The 18,836-nt window shown below is 41.9% G+C and overlaps 1 protein-coding gene across 2 annotated transcripts in view; it reads left to right on the top strand.

Moving 5' to 3' along the window:
- Positions 1-15,588, top strand: part of LOC112251034 (protein ABHD8) — a 32,282-nt gene extending 16,694 nt beyond the window's left edge. The window contains exons 1-5 of one of the 2 annotated variants that reach the window (XM_024421684.2): positions 8,391-8,739; positions 12,641-13,427; positions 13,528-13,698; positions 13,840-14,056; positions 14,131-15,588. In XM_024421684.2, coding sequence (XP_024277452.1) covers positions 12,649-13,427; positions 13,528-13,698; positions 13,840-14,056; positions 14,131-14,340 — 1,377 coding nt within the window. In that variant the 5' untranslated portion in view covers positions 8,391-8,739; positions 12,641-12,648 and the 3' untranslated portion in view covers positions 14,341-15,588. Of the gene's footprint in view, positions 1-8,390; positions 8,740-12,640; positions 13,428-13,527; positions 13,699-13,839; positions 14,057-14,130 lie in introns of those variants that run through there. The other variant, XM_024421674.2, reaches the window with a different exon arrangement.
- The last annotated feature ends 3,248 nt before the right edge of the window (positions 15,589-18,836 follow it).

The following is an 18,836-nucleotide window of genomic DNA, read 5'->3' as shown; positions in this document are numbered from 1 at the left end:
CACTCAAACATCTTTGCCTGTATATTAGTTTCCCTTGTTCATTTTGTATTGTGTTATCCTGGGGTGGTAGGGTTAGGGGAAAATATATTGGGGGATTGGAAATTATGCAGCCTATTACATAGATTGTGGCTTCAATCAATCTGCAATATTAAAGTTTATCTACTCCCACCCCCAAAATATTTTTTGAAAATAATAATCCATCCAACTGACAGGTGTGGCATATCAAGAAGCTGATTAAACAGCATGATCCTTACACAGTTGCACCTTGTGCTGGGAACAATAAAAGGCCACTCAAAAATGTACAGTCACATAACACAATGCCACAGATGTCTCAAGTTTTGAGGGAGCGTGCAATTGGCATGTTAACTGTTGGAATGTCCACAAAACCTGTTGCCAGATTATTGAATGTTAATTTCTCTACCATAAACCGGCTCCAACGTCATTTTAGAGAATTTTGCAGTATGTCAAACCGCCTTCACAACAGCAGACGACGTGTAACTACGCCAGCCCAGGGCCTCGACATCCGGCTTCTTCATCTGCGGGATCGTCTGAGACCAGCCACTCAGACAACTGATGAAACTGTGGGTTTGCACAGGGTTTGCACAACCGAAGAATTTCTGCACAAACTGTCAGAAACCGTCTTAGGAAAGCTGATCGGTGTGCTCATTGTCCTCACCAGGGTTTTGACCTGACTGCAGTTCGGCGTCGTCACCGACTTTAGTGAGCGGTTTGCAGAATATTCCAGCATTATAATACATGGCCACATGTCGCAAGGATCTATACACAATTCCTGGAAGCTGAAAATGTCCCAGTACTTCCATGGCCTGCATACTCACTAGACATGTCACCCATTGAGCATGTTTGGGATGCTCTGGATTGACGTGTAAAACAGTTTGTTCCAGTTCCCGTCAATACCCAGCAACTTCGCACAGCTATTGAAGAGTGGAACAACATTCCACAGGTCACAATCAACAGCCTGATCAGCTCTATGTGAAGGAGATGTGCTGCATGAGGCAGATTGTAGTCACACAAAGATACTGACTGGTTTTCTGACCCACTCCCCTACTTTTCTTTTCAGGTCTCTATGACCAAGGGATGCATATCTCTATTCCAAGTCACGTGAAATCCATAGAATAGGGCCTAATTAATTAATTAAAATTAGCAAATTTCTTTATATGAACTGTAACTCAGTCAAATCTTTGAAATTCTTGCATGTTGCGTTTTATATTTTTGTTCCTCGGCGTCCATGTCACTAAGGAAAGTACATGGTTAACACTAACCCTCACAGTTGTGAAGAGAGCAGTGACTCGTCACCAAAATATCCTCAAAACAGTCTACAGCTGCACCATTGAGAGCATCTTGACTGGCTGCATTGTCACTTGGTACGGCAACTGCAAGACACCCGACCGTAAGGCACTAAAGAGGGTGGTGAATACGACTGAGCTCCCTGCCATCCAAGACCTCTATACCAGGCAGTGTCGGAGGTAGGACCAAAACATTGTCAAAGACTCCAGCCACCCAAGCAGTACCAGTGCACCAAGTCTGGAACCAACAGGACCCTGAACAGCTTCTACCCCCAAGCCATAAGACTGAGCAACAAAACTGCTAAATAGCGAATCATATGGCTACATGCTGCTGCTCCTGTATATTATCAATCCTGTTGCCTAGTCACTTTAACCCTACCTATACAGTGACTTGTGAAAGTATTCACCCCCCTTTGCATTTTTCCTATTTTGTTGCCGTACAACCTGGAATTGAAATTGATTTTTTGGGGGGGGTTTGTATCATTTGATTTACACAACATGCCTATCGCTTTGAGGGTGCAAAATATTTGTATTATTATTGTGAAACAAGAAATAAGACATAAAACAGAACTTGAGCGTGCATAACTATTCACCCCCCTAATGTCAATTCTTTGTAGTGCCACCTTTTGCAGCAATTACAGCTGCAAGTCTCTTGGGGTATGTCTCTATAAGCTTGGCACATCTAGGCACTGGGATTTTGTTTCCCATTCTGCAAGGCAAAACTGCTCCAGCTCCTTCAAGTTGGATGGGTTCCGCTGGTGTACAGCCACCTTTAAGTCATACCACAGATTCTCAATTGTATTGAGGTCTGGGCTTTGACTAGGCCATTCCAAGACTTAAATGTTTCCCCTTTAACCACTCAAGTGTTGCTTTAGCAGTATGCTTAGGGTCATTGTCCTGCTGGAAGGTGAACCTCTGTCCCAGTCTCAATTCTCTGGAAGACTGAAACAGGTTTCCCTCAAGAAGTTCCCTGTATTTAGGGCCATCCACCATCATTCCTTCCATTCTGAACAGTTTCCTAGTCCCTGCCGATGAAAAACATCCCCAACACATGATGCTGCCACCACCATGCTACACTGTGGGGATGATGTTCTCGGGGTGATGAGAGGTGTTGGGTGTGTGCCAGATATAGCATTTTCCTTGATGGCCAATAAGCTCAATTTTAGTCTCATCTGACCAGAGTACCTTCTTCCATATGCTTGGGGACTCTCCCACATGCCTTTTGGCGAACACCAAACATGTTTGCTTATTTTTTTCTATAAGCAATAGCTTTTTTTCTGGCCACTCTTCTGTAAAGCTCAGCTCTGTGGAGTGTGCGGCTTAAAGTGGTCCTATGGACAGATACTCCAATCTCCGCTGTGGAGCTTTGCAGCTCCTTCAAGGTTATTTTTGGTCTCTTTGTTGCCTCTCTGATTAATGCCCTCCTTGCCTGGTCCGTAAGTTTTCGTGGGCGACCCTCTCCTGGCAGGTTTGTTGTGGTGCCATATTCTTTCCATTTATTAATAATGGATTTAATGTTGCTCCATGGGATGTTCAAAGTTTCTGGTATTTTTTTTTATAACTCAACCCTGATCTTTACTTCTCCACAACTTTGTCCCTGACGTGTTTGGAGAGCTCCTTGGTCTTCGTGGTGCCGCTTGCTTGGTGGCGCCGCTTGCTTAGTGGTGTTGCAGACTCTGGGGCCTTTCAGAACAGGTGTGTGTGTATGTATGTGTATATATATATATATATATATATATATATGTATATGTATATGTATATATGTATATATAATATATGTATATGTATATGTATATGTATATATATATATATATATATATATATATGTATGTATATATAATATATATGTATATATAATATATATGTATATATATATGTATATGTATATATAATATAATATATATATATGTATATGTATATATAATATATGTATATGTATATATAATATATGTATATGTATATATAATATATGTATATATATACTGAGATCATGTGACACTTAAATAAAGTCCACCTATGTGCAATCTAACTAATTATGTGACTTCTGAAGGTAATTGGTTGCACCAGATCTTATTTAGGGGCTTCATAGCAAAGAGGGTGCATACATATGCACGCACCACTACATATGCATGTTTTTATATAAAATTTTTTTAATAAAATAAAACAATAATTTCACTTCACCAATTTGGAATATTTTATGCATGTCCATTACATGGACTCCAAATAAATATCAATTTAAATTACAGGTTGTAATGCAACAAAATAGGAAAAACACTTTTGCAAGGAACTGTATGTACATACAGTGCTTTCAAAGTTTTCACACCTCTAGACTTTATCCAATTTTTTTTGTGCTAGAGCCTGAATTTAAAATGAATTACATTAAGATTTTGTGTCACTGGCCTACACACAATACCCCATAATGTCAAAGCTAAATTATTATTATTAATGAAAAGCTGAAATGTCTTGAGTCAATAAGTATTTAACCCCTTTGTTATGGCAAGCCCAAATAAATGCAGGAGTAAAATATGCTTTAACAAGTCACACATAATAAGTTACAAGGCTCTTTGTGCAATAATAGTGTTTATCATGATTTTTGAATTACTATCTCATCGCTGTACCCCACACATACAATTATCTGTAAGGTCCCTCAGTCGAGCAGTGAATTTAAAACACAGATTCAACCACAAAGACCTGGGAGGTTTTGCAATGCCTTACTAAGAAGGGAACCTATTGATAGATTGGTTAAAAAAAAGCACATGATCCCAACCTCACTCTGAATTTACTTTCACATACAGCTTGTGTAAGAAAAGTTATAGGAGTTACTTTCAAACACAGTGATGGACTGGGCCGTATTCACCACCCTCTGTAGCACCTTGCTGTCGGGTGCCTTGCAGTTGCCGTACCAAGCGGTGATGCAGCCAGTGCTCTCAATGGTGCAGCTGTATAACTTTTTGAGGAACGCGATGTGGATGGGGTCGGAAGCTCATCCTTCCGTTTCCTGTAGTCCGCGATCAGCTCCTTTGTCTTGCTGACGTTGAGGGATAGTTTGTTGTCCTGCCACCACACTGCCAGGTCTCTGACCTCCTCCCTATAGGCTGCCTCATCATCACACAGTTATCTGGAACCACTGGCGCTCTCATGCATGGTTCAGTGTTGCTTTCCTAGAAGCGAGCATAGAAGTCATTTAGCTCATCTGGTAGGCTCACTGGTACTTACTTGTACTTAACTATACTATATATGTAGTACTTACTTGCTTGGTTCCTAGTAACTATGTTTAAGACTAAATTGTTGGTACATATTTTGTTTTTGCTACTATGTATTTACCTACTAACAGGCTGTAAAATGAAGGGTTACCCTGGAAGCTTATCCCAACCTGAAGGATGCTGGGGACACTCCTGTAGTGGAATGGTTGGTTGTCTGGTTGTGAATGAGTCTGTGAAAGGGCTGTCACAAACAGACCTGCCCTTAGATATTTCAAAAGCCTAATTTAGTTTTTTTATTTTGAATGTTTCAAAAAGTCCTGTAGGTCCCATCCTACATTTCTTAATATTCCTTTTGAAGTCAGGTAGGATTATAATTAGAGCAGGGCTCTCCATTCTTGGCTATAATATTTTAGCCCCACTCCAAAACCAGGGATAGGTTGACAAATGGTCAGGTAGGGATGGAAATGATGCATCTCGATAGTCTCCTCTCATTGATGTATGACACAAATGCAGACTTTGTGGAATTTGCTTTCCCCTACCAGTTCTTTCTCGCTAGTGCATTGATGCTGTATGACTAAATTGATATAGGCCAATCACAGAATATCTTCGCAAGATCATTTCAGCGAATTTCTAAACTTTATTTGAGACCTATGTTGCTGCTCTGTATGATTATTTTTGTGGTAAGTCTATGTGAAACACAGCTGTGAATATAGGCCATCACCGCTGATGTATGGAAGTCTGCCTTGTCTCACCTCTCTGGCACCTGGACCCTTGGTAACTGTTCCTTAGCAACAAAACTAATAGAAACCACATCAGCAGTGGTTGTCAGCTAGAGGAGGATAGGGAGAGAGGAAGATTTTGGGAGTTTGCATTTTCCTGTTAGACTTGTTTGGAAACCAATGGGATTCATTGGCTTTATCAGTTACAGTTGCAACTGTTTTCCAGTGTAAATGGAAACAACTTAGCTTTTACTGAAATGGTACTTTTCAGAAACTGTTTATCCATGAATAGATTACATTCCCCCTGTATCAGTAGTGTGTCTGCTAGGAGGTGAACACGGCAGCCTACATATGATACATTGGAAACCATCTCCATGGAGACAGCTGGGTTAATTAATTCACAGAGCAGAGGGGTATACTAGTTAGCCAGCTAACTTCAATAAACAATTCAGAAAGAACAATAGATTTTCTGGATAATTAAGAAAGCTAAACTTAGATATGTGTATTTTGTTGTTCAGTCAATTAGCCTACACCAAGCACAGTTCAAGCTTATCTTTCTAAAAGTTATTTCCGAATATTTAGACAAGTTAGCTGGAGGTTCAATACTTTATTCAGGAAGTTCTTCTGTAGGGAGAAACCCCCTTGAGTCAGCTGCTCAAAATTATCAATGGACAGAAATAGAGGTGGCCTGGGCCTTCCTGATATTCAGAAATACTATTTGGCATTTAATACAAGGTACCCTCTTAAATGGGCTTTTCACAACGATTTCACTCCCACTCCTTGGGAGATCATAGAACAAGAAGTCTTAGACATGAACAAATGTCCTTTGTACCACTCAGCCTTGAAGAGACCATCTGAAATACTGGTAAGGGATAAAGAATCCTATCATAAGATTGCTTTCAATTGACATAAAACTATGGGCTTTGTTGGAATATAATCACCCCAAGCCCCTCTTTGACAACAATATGAGATTGTTTAGAAATGTATTCAATTTACCCAATAAAAAATTCCTACTCAAGATCTACCCTCCAAAGTCTACTGAATTTGAAAACAAACTTATTTACATTTTTAAGTCCAAAAGACACATAGCTAGTCAACTTTATAAAATCATTAATAATTCCAGATCTTCTGTTTACCACGGTGTAGAACTGTCCTGGGAGATTGATTTGGGTGTCCGCCTTTCTCCTGAAACATGGGAAAATATCTGGAAAAACGTGCTAACTATCCAATTCTGTTATGAATATATTATTAATTCATTTAAAATGTATGACCCCTAAGAAATTTAAACTCATGCAAGCTTCTGTGTCTGACAAATGTTGGCACTGTAAGGGGGGGGGCAATGGACAATTTATACATAGATCTGGAAATGGCCTAAACTGATATTGATCCATGGTATTGAAACCAGTTTCAGCCATTACCGGAATATCAGTCCCTTTTGGACCAAGTGAAATGTTTTATTGAATCACTTTGGAAATGTCCAAGGAGAGAGAAAACAAAATAAGTTGATCTCACTTGCGTGTATGTGTGCTAAATGTTTCCTTCCATTGAATTGGATGTACATTGATGTTGTGTCAGAGGAAATTTGTATCAGAACTTACCTTGACACACGTACAGTACCAGTAAAATGTTTAGACACACCTACTCATTCAAGGGTTTTTCTTTATTTTTACTATTTTATACATTGTAGAATAATAGTGAAGACATCAACACTATGAAATAGCACAAATGGAATAATGTAGTAACCAAAAAAGTTTTAAACAAATCAAAATATATTTTATATTTGAGATTCTTCAGAGTAGCCACCCTTTGCCTTGATGACAGCTTTGCACACTCTTTGCATTCTCTCAACCAGCTTCACCTTAAATGCTTTTCCAACTATCTTGAATGAGTTCCCACATATGCTGAGCACTTGTTGGCTGCTTTTCCTTCACTCTGCGATCTAACTCATCCCCATCCATCTCAATTGGGTTGAGGTCGGGTGATTGTGGAGGCCAGGTCATCTGATGCAGCACTCCATCACTCTCCTTCTTGGTCAAATAGCCCTTACACAGCCTGGAGGTGTGTTGGGCCATTGTGCTGTTGAAAAACAAATGAGAAACAAATGATAGTCCCACTAAGCGCAAACAAGATGGGATGGTGTATTGCTGCAGAATGCTGTGGTAGCCATGCTGGTTAAGTGTGCCTTGAATTCTAAATAAATCCCAGGCAATGTCACCAGAAAAGCACCCACCCCCACACCATCACACCTCCTCTATGCTGCATGGTGGGAACCACACCTCATCCGTTCACCTACTCTGCGTCTCACAAGGACATGGCGGTTGGAACCAAAGACCTCAAATTTGGACTCATCAGACCACAGGACAGATTTCCACCGGTCTAATGTCCATTGCTTGTGTTTCTTGGCCCAAGCAAGTCTTCTTATTATTGGTGTCCTTTAGTAGTGGTTTCTTTGCAGCAATTCTACTATGAAGGCCTGATTCTTGCAGTCTACTCTGAACAGTTGATGTTGAAATGTGACTGTTACTTGAACTCTGTGGAGCATTTATTTGGGCTGCCATTTCTGAAACTGGTAACTCTAATGAACTTGTCCTCTGCAGCAGAGGTAACTCTGGCTCTTCCTGTGGCAGTCCTCATGAGAGCCTGTTCCATCAGAGCATTTGATGGTTTATGCTACTGCACTTGAAATTTTCCAGATTGACTGACCTTCATGTCTTAAAGTGATGATGGACTGTCGTTTCTCTTTGCTTATTTGAGCTGTTCTTGCCATATGGACTTTTTGCCTACTTACTACTGTTTCGCTACAATGCAACTACTTAGCATGTTAGCTAACCCTTTCCCTAACCTTAACCCTTAAATTGAACCCTTTAACCTAACTCCTAACCTTAACCCTAACCTAACATAGCATATCATACTAAAGCAGTCGAATTTAGCATATCACACTAAAGTAGTCAAATGTAATGTATCATACTAAACAGGTCAAATGTGATCAAGATATAGGATACTATACATCCTACAATTCATATTATATTTTACGACCGTTATTACATTGGTAGGGCCAATGTAATGTAACCTAATGTAAAGTAACATTTCATACTAAACGGATTGACCCGGATTTTAGTCAAATATAATACGTTTTGCTCTGAGACCAGGTTCGGGAGAGGCAGTCACAGGACCAGGGAACAGTTGGAAAAAGAGTGAACCGCGCGCTTTACAATGGATTAAAAACCTGCACATGTAGATAGACACCGGCCGTGCGCATCCACTATGCGCCCACGGGCACGTCCAATATGCAATGGAATTGATAATGCACCTTGGTTTTCATTTTTAGTAGCTTGTCAGGTAAACTAACGGGTAAGAATGTTGAGGTTGAGAACAGTGCTGCTGACTCCAATTAGATTAGATTATTGGATTGGCTGCAACAGATTATAGCGCGCCTGCTTCCAAGACGCAGTATACGGAGGAAGACGCTTATGATCTAACCATTTTACCCCTGTGGACTTCGACAATAATAAGGTATGATTCTTCGTTGTTGAGAATGTATATGAATGAAGCCTGATGTATGATTATAATTGTATTTCGTGTCAACAGAAGGCAAAAAGAGAACGCACCGGGAAAGTAGGGAGATCCACTAAACCAATTGCATAACAAATTCTCAATGTAAATCAAATACCACAATGGGGATGTGGTATTACTTGTGTGTAAAGTGGTATGGCTGATCTAATGCATCTTGAAAATTGGTGAACAAAAGGTGAAAAACATTCTGGCGTTTGCTGTATATTTGCTGCATCAGATGTTCGGTCAGTGATCCAATTCAGAAGTAAAAGGCAGTGCGCACGCTTTGTTGTTGTCCATTATATGGAAGGGGACCTATAGTAAACGGAACAGTAGCAAATAAACTACCTCATTTATTAGATAGCTAACAATAAATGATATTAGATTCATTTCAGTTGCGATATGACCTAATTATTGACATGTGATTCATGAGAGCCCAGATAGGATTTGTCCTTTGGACAGCTCATTTATTGCAAGATATTCCTGAGATTATATTGTACTGGTTGAGGGTTTCAAAATAAGCTTGGATGATATATATTTCATGTCATTTCAAAAGGCCTAATAACTATATAAATAGATACATTATTAATACATCGTCATGAAAATAATGTTCCCGACTACCTCAGGATGTCTTTTGTATTTAGTGTCACACCAATATCCTATTTGATTGGTTTTGTGACCAATTGTTTTGATTATTTTGTATTCAAGACAAAGCACCTATCCTGTATTGATTTGAAGATGTCACCCAGTGATAGGTCATGTGATGTGTTGCCTTGTAAAGTAGCTGATATTGATTGGATCCTCCAGCTGACACCAGTCCATTGGAGGATATTGAACACATTCTCAGCAGCATTTAGAAATTATTGTGTTTTTAGTACCAAATAGGCTCTGATTTTGATCAACTCCTCAAACTTTTCTCATGGCTGGTCTCGCCTCTGATTTAGTACAGAATACACAACATGTATTCTGAATTTAGAGTCCGCTTAGCATCATATTTCAACACCATTTTAAAAGTATTTATTGATCCCATGTAGCCTATGCACATCTCATGGTTATGACTCTCACCATGAGCCATCAAATCAATTGTCCTGACACTCATCCACAGAAGTTGGAGCCATTGTTAGTATGGGGTCCACACAAAACATAAAATATGACATAATACATAACATGAACAGGCAATGACCGCTGAAGGACAGAACTACATACAATCACACAATATTGTGACCTTTGATATATTAAGGATGCCACTTTGCATCGTGCAGAACAGAAGCACGCCCGTAGTCACACCTAGAAGAAGAAGAAGGATTATTGTTAGTGTTTGTTGACCCTTAGCAGGCCCGAGACCGTCAGCACAGGCCATAATGTGTTTTAATCCATCTGATGCTATCTGCTCTTTTCTAAGCGCCAATCCCTACGCAGAGTTGACTACCCTTTGATCTGGGCTTATATAACACTCTTTTAGCTACGCCATTGGCAGGAAGTCTGTGTGTTGCTACTGCTAGCCTTGCAGATATTACTGGCCAATTTTGAAGGATTGACTAAATTTGCATATGGACCAGAGATTTTGACCCAATTGCTGAAATTGTTTGTAGTTGCCAAAAAGTTACACACTTGTTCCTCAGTGGGTAGACAGCGGGGGGATTTTAATGAGTGTGCACGCGAAGAATGTATGTGGGACTTCTGCTATTTGTAGCCAGTGCCGTGTTATGCCGATAACATCATAACAGCGTTATTGGCCAAGAAAGTGGGTGGCAGTACCTTCGAATCCTTTATTATTATTTCAGATAAGACCACATATGAGAGATGTAAAACCGTTGTGTGCCACACCACAAATAAGCCCACGGTTGCAGTTTGTGGCATTTATGGGAGAGGTCCCACTCAGTGATTTTTCATTCAGTGTGTTGTGACGAGACACTGAGTCTGTTTTTAGGAATCACTGGAATTATGAATAATTTAAACCTATAGCATCTATACTCCTGGTTATTGAATAATATATATGAGCACTGAGGGAGACTGCTATGAAAAGGAGGGGTAGGTGTGGTTTAAAGGCAGTCATTTATGGAGGGGGATGCAATGTGTGTCAGTTTTCTACCTAAAATGACACCTGAAATGGACTACTTATTAACAGTAAAGTGTATGGTAAGTTAGGTAGCCTATAAGAGGTTTACCTTTAAAACACAGGACAGGGTCTTTACATGCTGGCCATGCCCCTGTCAGAATCGACACTGAGAGAAAATGGAGGGCCACGCCACAGTAGTCGAGGGACACGTTTTTTCAATAGTTCAAACCTGATGTGTCAGACATCGAGGCCTACAGCTTATCACACAACACACAGCACCACAGAACACTGTGTGGGCTGAGGAAGTGCAAGTAAGCAAAAGAGAGGGGGGGAAAGGAGAGGAAACCAGAGGAGCAGAGTTATATGCTACATTGTTACTATAATCCTCATCCAACCACAGTGAGCAGTGGGGGCTGAGGTTGAAAAGTCTGCAGTTGTACAAAGAGAACGTCTGGTTCCAACATCAAACCACAAAAGAAAAGACATATCTGGCCTTTTCTATTCTATTCTATTGCAAACACAAAAGTTGAAAGAATTGTTAATGGGATCACATATTTTAAAAATATATTTAAAAAAAAAGGATAGATAGACAAACATATTGCGGATTGCAGTGTGTCTGGAGGGAGCGAAAGAAAGGGGTGTACATCCCTCTTTTCCCAGGAAAGAAAGGTGAGGAGAGCAGCAGGAAGACTAATAGCACAGGAGACAGACCCAGCTTGACTCTCTCTGCTATTGCCAGTCTGATAAATAAACACTTATCTTAAGAGTTGCTGCTCAGGAAATAATACATTAGGAACACAGTGAGAGGACATTGTTACAACTACTGATATGTATTTCACACTATCTGGTTTTGTCTGATTTTGTTTTGTTCTTTTGTCAGGAACATTTTGTCAGCTGTTTGTCAATATGTGAAAACAGAGTAACAAGTCTATGTTAAAAGCCAAGATGCTGCCCACTCAGAATAGTTTATTTGATTTAAATGGGATCTTAAAGAAGAGCCACACCCCAATCCCTTTACAAGGGCTGTCCAGAGCCTGATTTATGTTTGTGTGGGCAACATCTGTGAACGCATGTCATCTTCGTTTCATTCAGAGCAGTCCCACTCCCAAATACCCCATTTTCATAATCAGATTGGAACAGCCCGAAAATCACAGAACCATTGTTTTAAGTATTCTAAATTAAAAAAAACAGTAGTTGGAAAACAGCATCAGCAAATTAAATCCAAAGTTTGTCATTTACTTTGCTTATCAAAACAAACACACACGTTCTTGCTTTGTAGCCTCAACAATATTCACCCCAGGCCTTGGGTCCTATGAAGTGTAATAATTCTGGAAGACACAGGGGGCATACTGTAGCCGGCTTTATCTCAGCCATGGGCTATTACGGTCCCCCCTTTCTATTAATACTTCTAAGGCCTCACTAGGGGAAGAGGCTTGATAGAAGAGCCTATTTATCAGCCACGTCTGAAGGAAAATGGTCACGTTTCGGGCGTTTCAACGAGTCACCAACGTGTCAAAGGAGTTCCTCTCCCATTTCTGATATATTATGCGCTCATTATTCTGTTGTGCTGGGATTCTAAGAGTGGACTCTGTTCACATAGTCTAACCTTACCCCTAACGGCTTTAGAATAGGGATTATCCTGGCAGCATGTGTTTGTGTGTGGATGCTGTTAGTGGGTGCGTGTTTCCTTATATTTGTATATGTATAGTGAAACAGCCGGCTATGTATCGTCAGACACTGTTATTGCCTTCATTATTCATATGCAATTGACTCTTGTTTATGTCTATGTGTGTGAACATCCAGGGGCAGCCATGCTGACCACCTTAATGGACGGCCTCCTCTGCTGCCTGACGGGGAAGTCGGCCAATGTTGTGGTTCCCATAGAAACCTCAGAACCCGCTGACGGCTACGAGTTTGTGGAGGTCAAACCAGGTCGCGTCCTGAGGGTCCGACATGTCATTCCGGAACGGGAGGTGGAGGAAGAGCCCAGCGGGCCAGGGGGAAGCGTCCGCTGCAAGAGGAAGATCACAGTGTATCGTAACGGACAGCTACTGATAGAAAACCTGGGGGATGCGGTGAGACCGGAGCGGTTACATGCTCTGAACGGAGAAGCAGAACCCAACTGTACAGTAGAGGTAGAGCTTGCAGACCCACCTTCCAATCCAACTCTCAATTCTGACACCAAAGTGGACAAGACAGGGTCAGTGGTTGGGACAGGGGAGATTGGGGCAGGGGGAGCAGCAACAGCTCCAGATCTGACCCAGCAGGCCCGGAAGCGACGGCGGAAGCCCAAGCGCACAGTGGTGATCGACAGCGAGAGGAAGATCACATCGTGTAAGGGGACACACGCGGACGTGGCACTGTTCTTTGTGCACGGTGTGGGTGGCTCGCTGGACATCTGGGGCAGTCAGCTGGACTTCTTCTTCCGTCTGGGCTATGAGGTCATCGTGCCAGATCTGGTAGGTCACGGGGCGAGCTCGGCGCCCCAGATTGCGGCGGCATACACATTCTATGCCCTGGCCGAGGACATGAGGGCCATCTTTAAGAGATATGCACGGAAAAGGAACATTCTCATTGGACACTCTTATGGGTGAGTTAGACAGAAGTGTGTTAGTTATAGACATATTATAGACACACATATTTTCTGCCTTTTGCTCTCCCAGACTCTCTCCATCTCTCTCTTTGTACAGTGTGTCATTCTGTACATTCCTGGCCCATGAGTACCCGGACCAGGTCCACAAGGTGGTGATGATAAACGGAGGAGGCCCCACAGCCCTGGAGCCCAGCCTTTGTTCCATCTTCAACCTGCCCACCTGCATCCTGCACTGCCTCTCCCCCTGCCTCTCCTGGAGCTTTCTCAAGTAAGAGTGAGAGAGAGTGAGAGAGAGTGTGTGCGCACCTTCCCTCCCATACAGACAAACTTCAGTACAAATATCTTTCCGTCTATGACGTTCAAGTATGATATCCTATATCCTACTCACTCTCTCCTCTGCTTCCCTCAGGGCTGGATTTGCCCATCAGGGTGCAAAGGAGAAGCAGCTGTTGAAAGACAACAATGCTTTCAACGTGTCCTCCTTCGTGCTGCGTGCCATGATGAGTGGCCAGTACTGGCCAGAGGGCGACGAAGTGTACCATGCAGAGATCACTGTGCCCATCCTACTGGTGCACGGCATGTACGACAAGTTTGTGCCCGTGGAGGAGGATCAACGTATGGCAGAGGTGAGAGAGAAACCTTTAAACGCCAACTTGAACCCTTTCTTTAAACCTAATCTAACCTCTCTACCTCTTCTCAGATCTTGCTGCTGGCCTTCCTGAAGATAATCAATGAGGGCAGTCACATGGTGATGATGGAGTGTCCCGAGAGCGTCAACACCCTCCTGCACGAGTTCTTCCTCTGGGAGCCAGACGCCGCTCCTAAATCTAAACCACGATCTGAAACTGCCAATGCCCCCACTGCATCCAACGGGGGAGCAACTTCAGAAAGCCAAGTCAAGAATAAGTAGCCCATAGAAGGATGGATGTGTGTTATTGACTCCAATCAAAGCTTGCACAGTGATGTGTACTGTCTACCATGGCTGGTAGTGCTAGGCATGTCTCCTCGGGTGCAGGGAGCTGGTTTGAGTCGGTTTGAACTGGTCTGGGCTAGTTTTGAGCTGGTTTAAGATTGAGATTTGAGGAGGTGGAACACAGTACACAGGGACAGATGGGTCCATATTTGGTCTAAGTCTGAGCCACTGCACTACATCAGAGGAAGGACAAGAGGGATGCGAGGGAGGGTGAGGAGGGACGTCAATGACGTTGACCGTGGAGGTCTATTGTATTGTTCTGATTGAGTGACTGATCCCTGACTGTGCCTTGGGGTGACGTGGGGCTGAAGAGGTGCTGAGTTGTAGAGGTGGACTTGATAATGTTATTGGTTTTGTGTGTTGCGTGTGGTACACCTCTAGTTGCACAATGGGTGGAAATGTCAAAACAAGGGTGCATCAAAGAGGGAAGAGAATGTATTGGAAGTGGTCAAGTCACACAAGAAAATAACTAGCCAAGAAGAACGCTTGTTATACTACTCAAGCCAAAGGTTAGCCAATGTTTGACAAGCAACACCAGAACCAACTTTCTTTTTTTTTTGACTACTTTTCACATTTTAATATTTGAAACTTCACAACATTGTGACTCAAGTTGAATGAGACATTTGAAATGATGTTTGACAATCAATGCTGAGAACGAGCCAACTCCAATGTATTTAAATGCATTATTCAAACGCACTTCCCTGTCAGAATCATTCCAAATGACAAGCAATTTCTTGACATTGACAATGTTTTGCTTTGTCTACAGAGAAACAACTTGAGGGACAGGGGAAATACCAATGTGTGACTGTTTTACAAAGTCTCCTTGTGTATTTTATGGGGAAACAAAAAGGTTTCCTTTGGCTGCTGGTTAACTGGGAAGTACAAACTGGTAGATATCAATGTGTGTTTTGGGCCCTTTTTAGAATGATTATTTTTCTTGTTGTTTCTTCATATTCCTCTACAAAACTATGCTGAACAATGATTGTTTACCTTTTTTTCAGGTAAAAGTGATATAAGCTATGAAAATGTTTATTGGTACACCAAAAATGTTTGTAAAATCGGAGAATTCTTCAATACCACATAGCAAGCTCTCCGTCATGTAACTACTGAACAAAACTGTAAACAAAAATGTAAAGTGTTGGTTCCATGTTTCATGAGCTGAAATAAAAGATCCCAGAAATGTTCTATATGCACAAAAAGCGTATTTCTCTCAAATGATGTGCACAAATTTGTTTTCATTCCTGTTAGTAAGCATTTCTCCTTTGTTAAGATAATCCATCCACCTGACAGGTGTGGCATATCAAGAAGCTGATTAAACAGCATGACCATTACACCAGTGCACCTTGTGCTGCGTACAATAAAAGGCAACTCTAAAATGTGCAGTTTTGTCACACAACATAATGCCACAGATATGAAGTTTAGAGTGAGCATGCAATTGGAATGCTGACTGCAGGACTGTACATCAGAGCTGTTTTCAGAGAATTGAATGTTAATTTGTCTACCATAAGTCACCGCCAACGTCCTTTTAGTGAATTTGGCAGTACGCCCAACCGGCCTCACAACCGCAGACCAAGTGTAACTACGCCAGCACAGGACCTCCACATCCGGCTTCTTCACCTGCGGGATCGTCTGAGACCAGCCACCACACCAAGACATGTGCACAACCTATCAGAAACCGTCTCGGGAAGCTCATCTGCGTGCTTGTCGTCCTCAACAGGGTTTTGACCGGACTGTGTCAGAACTGGCTTCAGTGAGCAAGTGCTCACCTCCGGTGGCCACTTGCACGCTGGAGAAGTGTGCTCTTCACGGATTAATCCTAGTTTCAACTGTAACGGGCAGATGGCGTCAGGTGGGCAAGTGGTTTGCTGATGTCAACGTTGTGAACAGAGTGCCACATGGTGGGGTTATGGTATGTGCAGGCATAAGTGACAGACAGTGAAAACAATTGCATTTTATCGATGACTCACCTCGAACTGGACGAAGATGTTTTCGTTAATGAATCTGAAGCGAAAGATATACTGTTTCTCCCGGACCAGGTCCAAATCCTTGTTATTCGCATGAAGAAAAGACGGAGATACAGGGGGCGCAGATCCGGGGGGGCGCAGATCCGGGAGCCTTGTGAGAATTCATCGGCGAGTGGGTAACCTGCCTCCTACCATCCGTTCTATTGGCCAATGTGCAATCACTGGAGAATAAACTGGATGAGCTTACGGGACATTAAAAACTGTAATATCTTATGATTCAACGAGTCGTGGCTGAACAATGACACGGATAATATACAGTTGGCTGGGTTTTCCGTGCATCGACAGAACAGCTAGATCTAGTAAGACAAAGGGTGGTGGTGTGTGTCTATTTGTCAATAACAGCTGGTGCGCAATGTCTAATATTAAGGAAGTCTCAAGGTATTGCTCGCCTGAGGTAGAGTACCTCATGATAAGCCGTAGACCACACTATCTACCAAGTGTGTTTTCATCTATATTTTTCATAGCAATCTATTTACTACCACAAACCGGTGCTGGCACGAAGACCGCACTCAACAAGCTGTATAAGGCCATAAGCAAACAAGAAAATGCTTATCCAGAAGCGGTGCTCCTAGTGGTCGGGGACTTTAATGCAGGCAAACCTAAATCCATTTGACCTTCTACCAGCATGTCACATGTGCAACCAGAGGGGAAAAAAACAATAGATCACCTTTACTCCACACATAGAGACGTATACAAAGCTCTCCCTCGCCCTCCATTTGGCAAATCTGACAATAATTCTATCCTCCTGATTCCTGCTAACAAGCAAAAACTAAAGCAGGAAGTACCAGTGACTCGCTCAATACTGAAATGGTCAGATGACTTGGATGCTACGCTTACAGGACTGTTTTGCTAGCACAGAGTGGAATATGTTCCGGGATTTATCCAATGGCATTGAGGAGTATACCACCTCAGTCACTGGCTACATCACAAAGTGCATCGACAATGTCTTCCAGTTCCCACCAATATCCATCAACTTCGCACATCCATTTAAGAGGAGTGGGACAACATTCCACAATCAACAGCCTGATCAACTCTATGCGAAGTAGATGTGTCGTGTTGAATGTTGCAAATGGTGCTCACAACAGATACTGACTGGTTTTCTGATCCACGCCCCTACATTTTTTTTAAAGGTATATATGACCAACAGATACCTTATCTGTATACCTGTATTCCCAGTCATGGGAAATCCATAGATTAGAGCCTAATGAATGTATTTCAATTGGCTGATTTCCTTATGAACTGTAACTCAGTGAAATCTTTGAAATGTTTTTTTAAAATTTGTTTTGTTTTTATTTTTGTTCAGTGTAAGATCCCTTGGTGGATGAACATGTCAGGAGAAGCCCTGTTTTGTGTCTGATAAGTGTCCTCATACAAAGACTGCATTGAATAACAGTAAATACCATATAGCTTTACTCTCTAGCTTGGTGTGCACTCAATGATGCCCTCCTGTATTCCACAGGACTGGATGCTCTCCTTTCTAATACGACTGTTACTCGGAAACTATATGGTTGAATTCTGATCTTAGCACTGCAAGAGTCCAGTTATTTCAAAATGATCACATAATGCGCTCTGTTACTATTTGTTATGGAACAGTCAGTAGGTCACCTACAAATAGCAATATGCATTTTGAAAACATAACACTTATTCCCTGACTGCACCGCTCGCGATGCAAAATAAATGTAGAAATCTATGTTATTCAATTATTGCACCCACACTGCTCACGCGTGTCTGCGTTTCCAAGGGCTAAAATAGAAGTCCTTTCTATTTCTCACGCAGATCACGCTGCAAGTCCTCTCTCTCCCATCTCCTCATTGGTTTATAGAAGCAGGTACCCACGTGCCATCTCCTCATTGGTTATACCCACGTGGGTGATTGAAAGACTAACTGTGTTGCCGGTTGTCGTGGTAATACTATGAAAGTTTAGATGCCAATCACCATAAAAATTCAAAGATGAAAAAGCCTGGAAGGAGGCGAGATGACTAGAAACTATTCGGTTGACCGTTTTATATGTGGATTAATTGTCGGAGTAGAGGACCTTGTGCATTTCAGGTAAAATAACAACCTAATGTTTATATCCCAGGACAAATTAGCTAGCAACAGCAAGAAAGCTTAATCGGACAAATTAGCTAGCAAGTGCAAGCTAACTAGCGAAATTAACATAAATGTTTGATACTTTTCGACCTGTCCCCAAATAAATGTCATTGGTTCACAGTTTGTTTGGATATTTTAACCTGCGTGTCGTGATCGCGTTTGGTGTAGGGGGACAAAACAAATGTATGCATGATGGCGCGCACAGCCGGTTTGGGTTCCGTGTTAGCCTCTACAGGATCAGTGGGTTCCCCGTGGGACGGTTGACTTAACGTAGGCTAATGTGATTAGCATGAGGTTGTAAGTAACAAGACAATTTCC

This window comes from Oncorhynchus tshawytscha, linkage group LG01, assembly GCF_018296145.1.
Source record: "Oncorhynchus tshawytscha isolate Ot180627B linkage group LG01, Otsh_v2.0, whole genome shotgun sequence".
Classification (NCBI taxonomy): Eukaryota; Metazoa; Chordata; class Actinopteri; order Salmoniformes; family Salmonidae; genus Oncorhynchus; species Oncorhynchus tshawytscha.
The sequence above is the reverse complement of the archived record's forward strand: the minus strand, read 5'-3'. Positions and strand labels throughout refer to the sequence as shown.